We start from the raw sequence: 7,639 nt of genomic DNA on the forward strand, positions 1-7,639 counted from the left end.
TCATTAACCACTGTTTTTTATCCAATGCATAGTTCTCGAGATATTTCAATGTCTTCAGATAAATCGTGCACCCTGTATAACATATATTTTCTCTAACTTTAAGAATAATATGATTAGAATATTTTCCTCTTAATTTTAGCGGAATCCTCTTGAGGCCATATATAAAAATAAAATCCTCTAAAATTTAGATAATTTTGCTTGTTCTGAAATTCCTTTTTCTGGGTGTATATTTTTTTTTAAATTCCGTTTCTAAACCTCACACAGCCGCGGACGGAATTTCACTGAAAAGCATTCGCTTCCCGCAACGTGTTAACATTGCCGGCATCGAACGTTCGCTATTTTGAAGGATACCTGAAGACGTATCTTCCATGTTTTCGAGTCGGTGTCTTCGATGCTCGGCACGACGCGAAAAGCCGTGGCGCGTGGGTAAGCGACTCGAATAAAGACAGGAACAAGTGCATTCAACGCGCGCGAGAACTGCATTGAAAGGCGAACTGCCTTTCCGTGGCGAAAAGCGAGCCTACGTTACTCGCGATGAATGAATTATTTCGAAATTCGCTGGTCACATGCCTAACGTTTTATTATGTCACTCTCAAAGTACAAATTTATAAGTTCGTACATTCGCGCATATCGTAACTTTTATTTTCTCTGTCGTCTCGATACAAAATCTCTATATTATGCATGCATTGGAAAAAAAGTTCTCTTTTTATCTACAGGAAACAAATACTTTTATGATCTTGCTGACCTGCGGCCGCTGAGTACTATGTATACTCATATTCCGTATTTTTGTTTTATTTTTATCGTGCGATTTGCGCGCTTTACTCGCGATGCGGCTCGAGTCGTAGCCGATGCTTCAATCAGAGAACTCAACTTCCGGGAATCAATTACAAAGTTCTCTCGTTAAACTATCGGTGACGTTGCGAGCCGCATCGGGAGGGAAGTGTTGAAATCGAATCGAGTGGAAGTCCGCGCTCGTATGGCCAACCGTCTGCGCGCGATTTCACCGGTGTAGCTAAAAGAACGCGTCGAATGACTATGATCGAGCGAGCTAATCGGTCATTGGACAGAAGCCGAAAGTGACGGTACACGTGACGTGTCCGGCGTTGCAAGTGCGACGGAGGATTCGGTTGGAATGTGATTTCACCGAGAATCTTCCGTACGTGCTTTCATTATATTTCTACTTGTCCCCAGGTGAAGATATAATAAAGAGCTGCCGTTTACACCGCGTACCGACATTCCGACTCTGTCACGATCGATTACCGTCTTCGTCTGAAAAAGGATCAAACGCGAACCATCATGCAAACGAGCGCACACGAGTTCTCACTTTGTGAGAATAACACGCGCGCGATCGGCCGTGCATGTTGATATATGATAATTTACAATTTTCACAAAAAAAAGACAACTAGCTCGTTCGCCGCGGCTATAAAACGAGGGCAAGAAGATGCCTACTCTGGATATAATACGCTCAGAGGGAAGTTGGCATAGATGTTGTTAGCGGTTTCCTTGATAACTTTGGCAGCGTACCATTCGGCCGTCCGGTGCATTTCGTGCATCAGTGTCTGCCATTGATTTGCAAAAATTGATCCAAATCAATGGTCATCGTCTCGTTATACTCGCCGTTTTAGTCCCCGAGATTTTATCGATTTTCAATTGCACCTGGAATTATCACTTTAAAATATTCCTCGCCCGTTTCCGTTTATCGTAATGTTCACCATTTATAACGACGTCGGTGGTGACGTTTCTAAAAATTGTTGTCAGTCGGCCTACTTTTACGGGCCTCGTAAAATTGGGCATCACTTGGTATTTTGTGCGCAATATAATCTGTGGGAACTTCGCCTGTAACATTATCTGATGCCTTGCGTAGCTGAAAACGAGAATGTCCAGATAGTCGAATGCTGTTCGGCTGCTGAGATTCAGCCGCGCTCGAATTCGCGATGCAGCTTCTCCTCGGGCGAAGAAGATTATCGTTCCATTTGTCGTACGACAAGTGTCGTCGAATCTGTCAGTCGAATTTAACAATTCCCGCGAAAATTGTTTATCCGGCGACTCAGGAATTCGACGATACTCCTTGTACTACATTGCAAACCCGAGTGTGTTATTTTGACACGTATAGGCTGAAGCTTTCTTTACATGTTTCTTGTTGTCTTAAGCTACGTCATTTAATTCATTTAGACGTTATTTAGACATTATATTTATTTTGTTTTTATTTATTTTTTATTTATAAAGTGATTTTTCCTATAGTCTCATATTCTGAGCCGTTTACGGGAAAAAGAGTTTCCTATAAAGCGATTAAAGTGAACTATTCATCTAAAATTTATTAAATTCTAACCGTTTTCAAGAGAATTTTCTCTTATATCAATTAATTTTCCTTTTATATGAAGAGGAATATGTTGATTTGAATGTCGGCTTCTTTTGTTTAGTCATGCTCCATCTCCAGACATGAACGAAAAAATAACCATATACTCATGGGTCAGAATATTTAGAATGCTTTTTAAAAAAGGTATATGTGTTGTTATAATAACGAAGATAATTTACCCATATTTGGTCAAATACAGTTTATAATCTATTGCAAGAAGTTAGAAAATATATTTTCTTTCTTTCAACTATGTTTCATACCATCGGTTATGATGAACATCTTTGCAGCTATGAAGCCCGTGACAAAACTGATTGGAAATTTATTTGTTATGATGGTCTTATTTCATTCGTGCTTACTTATCGTAGAACTAGAGCCAGAAGTATATTTATATATATATATATACATTACTTCTTGCTATACATTATCATAATTTTTTCAAATTAAGTAGTTTAACTAGTAAGAAAGAGAATAAAATACAGTATAGTAAGAATAAATAATAATTCTCTTAAAAAAAATTAAATAATTTGTGTATAAGAGGAAATTTATATTAAAATTAATAAAATTTGCATTACAGACACACATACGTACATATAACATATAATTCCTCTAACATTTTAAGTATAATGCGTTTATAATATGTTCCTTTTAATCCTAAAGGAATCCTCTTGTGGAATCATCTCACAAATAAGAATAAAATCCCCTAAAATTTAAACGATTCCGCTTGTTCTGAAATTACTTTTTTGGATGAAAACAACACTCGAGTTTGCAGTGATACAAGAAGGCTATTAGCTCCACATTATTACGTCTATTGTTATGTGTATTGTTGCGTGATCGACTTTAAAATCGACATCCGGGATGAGACGATCGCTTGGATCGCGCATTGCGAATGAATGTTTGTATGTCGTATGTCAATCTGCTCTATCGCGATTACTTACTTGAACCCCGTTATATCGAAGTCTGCTGCTCCGGAGATTATTATATCCGAAAACTTCGTGGTGCTTGAATATTTACCCGACATGGAAAAATCGTAAGTCGGTATACAATACGGGTTGAACGTCGGAATACCCAAAGAATAAACACCATCCTTCAAGTGAGGCTTTAATGATTCTATGCTGCGCTTTATACATACTCCTAGATCAATCTCTCTTTGGTTACAAATGTACAGTAGTGGTACTAAGAACAAATTACATACTGCGTTCGCAATTACTTTCTCACACATATCAGTTTTGAAAAACACACGATTCATCGGAAGGCAGCGGGTCAACTCGAAAAATACCTCAAATTAAGTGTATCTCTCTTAGAATAGACTTCTATTCGCGAGATTAAAACGGAGTTACAAATGTTAGCTGTTCGAGAAAATTTTCGGATTTGCGAGATGATCGCACGGTTACTTACACGTAATCCCTAGATCGCGGTCAGACTTCACCATGGTCATCATGCTCATCAAAAAGATCAATAAAATAACACGCATTGTGGCTTACCGAAAAATCCTCGGTCAAATTCAAATTTAATGTTGCGTCGAAATATTGAGTGACTTTAATGCGCGAATTTCACTGTTACTCGATAATGTTCCGACTATGCGATTTCGACGACAACTAGCCAGCTCGCGTTGTTCTCGTTTCCACGTCTCTCGTTAATATATTTGTCCGACGAGTCAGGATTCGTATTTCGGACACGACGATCACGTGTACACACAATGCAAATCACGAGCGGCCTTGTGGCTTAACATTGTGCCAAGCATTTGTCGAGAGAATAATAGGGAACTTGTGAATCTACATCGAAAGTTCTCACGAAATCCTATGATCTTAGCTAAGGTGGCTACTTGAAAGGAACATACATTGCGAAGCGAATATGTAAAACGCAGTCTTTAATTTTTAAAGCATTGATAATGGGACAATTATTTGTGTCCTGCGGAAAATGAAGTGCAATGGATCGATGAATTTTGCTAGATATTATTCGAAGAGATCAAGTGATAATACATTGAGAAAGAAAAATGTTTAAAAATATTAAATATTTCTACCGTTGCCGTCGAATTTTTTCATTGTTGAAAAGAGAAAGGAAGAGAGAAGGAAAACGAGTAAGAGGAGTTATGTAGAATTACATATTACATGAAATTTCACTTGATACGTGCATAACTCTTTATTGCGTTGGTTAAATTTATAAATAAATTTGTATAATCTAAGCGCCGTTATTCACGCGAAGAAAAAATATCAATATTGCGAACGCTCTTACATGGATTTTTTTCTCTGCGAGGAAAACAAATATTTCGCTTATTGCACGTATTCTTTTCTTTCTAGAAATTCTCAAGTATACGCGTAATTTCCGGATAATTATATACTCGAATTTATTTTACTGTCAGGACAAAATTGTTCTGGATGTTGTTTAAGATACAGCTGATGCTTCAATGAAAGAATTTATTTTTGGACCGCTAAAAAATAATTTGTCTTATTGAACCATTGACTGGTGTAAAATGCTCCGAAAAAAAATTGTCCAGATTGTTTCAGCTCCAAGTTTACAATCGTATTTCGTATATCCAAGTTTACAAAGCGTAAGGTTCTTTAGCGTAGAATCTTTAGGTCTAGGAAGGATCTATATATATATTATTACCGATAAGATTGGTAACGCGAAATGGTTCCAATTACAAGCGACAACTCGCGAGCTTCATCAGTTATGACGAAAGCCGAAGTGATGGTATACGAGATATCTAACATTGCATGTATAACGAAGAAAACGCGTGGAACATAGGTATTTTTATCATACTTTTATTCATTGAATGAAAGTACAATAAAGAGATACTGTGTGCATAGTGTACTATCATGCGAGTTCTGTCACAACCGCAAACCCGCGAGCATTCGTTCGCATTTGATGCGCACCGAACCCCATTGGAAGAAAAAGCCATTTTCTAAAGCAGCATATACGAATCTCCGTATCAAAATAATAAATGAGTAATGCACAACTAATTGTGCTAGCAAGTTACACTCATTATAAAATGATTAATCTCTTCATCATGACAATAAAATCAAGACGATGCGTTTTAACGAGACGTTAACATAACAGTTGGGAAATTCGTGTAAATTCTATTCCAAATGGTCTGGATAAACTCAGCTGCAATGTTTTTGATGTTATAAATTATTTCGTAAGTCAATGGATCCCACTCAAGTGCAAGATAATCATTTGCCAACTGCATTAGGTATTCGAGTGTACCTCTTTGTTGTTTATTAGTCTTCATCCCTTCAAACTTTAAGATTGCCACGGTGACGTTGTTCACCTAAAAATATTGTTCTTCGTTCTCAAAATGCCTACCTCGTATAATAATTTCAGCAACGACGTTCCTAAAATTGCTATTTAATCTGTATCTGCTACTTTTAATAAGCGTAGGAGACGCATATGAGACGTATGCATTGAACTTGTGGACACACTGACGAATGGAAAGTGCGCCAGAAACTCAATATAATGATCCTCGACAACTCTGGAAACAAGAATTTTAGGGTAATTTTGTGCTCAGCTGGTCACAAAGCGCGTTTGGATTCACTACGTGTTCGTCTCGTTAGGCCAAGTTGTTACAATTTCTTTTGTTATACGGCGAATATTTTGCGAATATGTCAAATGATTGCTTAGCGCATTTTTAACACTCCCCTCGGACACTGTAGGAATTCTCTATCTGACAATATTCGTCGTACAAGTGAAATATTGGCTTAACAGTACTGAATAATCCGCTGATGTGTTTATGTAATGTTTAGATAATAATTATTTACCTGACTCTAGTTATCGTGAAGTTTGATATACCGTTGATATATGTATCACTAAACTTTATCATAGGGATATACTGGTTTTCGAAGGTCATCTTATAAAATTGCGTATAATATGGCTCGAAAGAAGGTATACTTAATTACGGAATTTCGAAAGAATCTATACTTAGTTACGGAACACTCTGCGCTAAGTAAGGCCTCATCGAATCCAAGCTTCGCGGTAAGCATGCTTGGAGTCGCGATTTCGGACATGTATGTAGATTTGGTACTAACAACAAAATAAAGTGTTCTTGCAATTTTTTTTTCGCATGTACATCAAAGCGGCATAAGCCGATTTTACGTTCGATCCGGAAAACGCGCGGTTCCGCGAGAAGAAAAATCGACGCGGTTCGTCGAATATGTAAGATCGCGCGTATCTGTCATAAGATGGCCGCAGGAAAGTGAACATCATACGTGCTGATACTCGTTGGAGAATATTACTTTATCCGACAATCGCAATGTTACTTACATCTGTCCCTTAAATAGTTGGCACACATGTCCGTGATGAAGCCGCTCGTTATAACGAAAAGCGCAAAGATGGTATGCATTTTTGCGGAGAGGTTCTTGTTTCGAATTTAACGAATGCTGAACGATTTCGACGTGTAGATTTATCACCAGTGGTGATAAATAACCTTACGATTTCGACAATAATCCAGCCACTCGCGTTGTTCTCGATTTTACGACTTTCATAAACATATCGGTCCGACGCGTCGAGAGTGTATTTTAAACTCAGCGATCACGCATCAACAGGATGTAAATCACAAGTTATCTCCTTGTTCAACGTTGAGGCGAAGACGCATTGAAAGAACAACGATAAATATGTAAACACATGACGAATATTTTCGCTGAATCCTTGCAAAAGGTCTCCCTTTACAATTGTTATCCTCCGAGGCGATTATTTGGAACGAAATAATTTGTCGATTAAAATTATAACATCAGCTTTTACCTTATCGCATCGCATTTTGAGACTTAAATTGATGATGTCAGTTTTCGACTAGTTAACAATTGGAAAGATCGATTCGCGTCTACATCGGGAAATTCTGTTTGGTAGATTTTACTAAGCGAGAAAATATTTGAATATGAAAAATATATCTCCCCCGAATTTTAATAACTTCAACTCACACTGTTATCTGTTCGGGAGCGCATAAAATATTTTCCGTGAATGTTTATACACATATATAGCTTTCACGTTAAATTAGTCAAGGATTAATGTGTTATGCTTCAAATTTTTTCTTTAACATACATAACTCTTTGTTACATGTTCTCAAAATACAAAATCACTTTGTATCATACTTGTGCTACTATATTTGCGTGATAAAACTGTCAGCAATATGGAAGTGTTAGAATGATGTTTTATTTTACAAAATCGTTTATTATCATCGGTTACGTTCTAAGCTGCATTGAAAAAACCAAATCTATTCTGATTTGCATAATGGTTTGTAAATGCTATCTACGACAAAGTTAGAAGTGCATCGAATGATCAAGGTTGCTCGAT

The 7,639-nt window shown here is 37.3% G+C and overlaps 1 protein-coding gene and 1 long non-coding RNA gene across 2 annotated transcripts; both read right to left on the reverse strand.

The window, feature by feature from the left end:
- Positions 1-554: 554 nt before the first annotated feature.
- On the reverse strand, positions 555-4,007 carry LOC112590006 (uncharacterized). Its single transcript, XM_025305298.1, has 3 exons — positions 3,752-4,007; positions 3,292-3,529; positions 555-1,864 (listed from the first exon to the last, which is right to left on the reverse strand). The coding sequence occupies exons 1-3, from the start codon at positions 3,825-3,827 to the stop codon at positions 1,666-1,668; spliced, it is 513 nt and encodes a 170-aa protein (XP_025161083.1). The 5' UTR covers positions 3,828-4,007; the 3' UTR covers positions 555-1,665.
- A 1,151-nt stretch (positions 4,008-5,158) lies between these two features.
- LOC112590005 (uncharacterized) lies at positions 5,159-6,965 on the reverse strand. Its single transcript, XR_003113923.1, has 3 exons — positions 6,614-6,965; positions 6,112-6,373; positions 5,159-5,825 (listed from the first exon to the last, which is right to left on the reverse strand). It is a non-coding gene; the product is annotated as an uncharacterized LOC112590005 (long non-coding RNA).
- Positions 6,966-7,639: the final 674 nt, after the last annotated feature.

This window comes from Harpegnathos saltator, unplaced genomic scaffold, assembly GCF_003227715.2.
Source record: "Harpegnathos saltator strain DR-91 unplaced genomic scaffold, Hsal_v8.6 scaffold690, whole genome shotgun sequence".
NCBI lineage: Eukaryota > Metazoa > Arthropoda > Insecta > Hymenoptera > Formicidae > Harpegnathos > Harpegnathos saltator.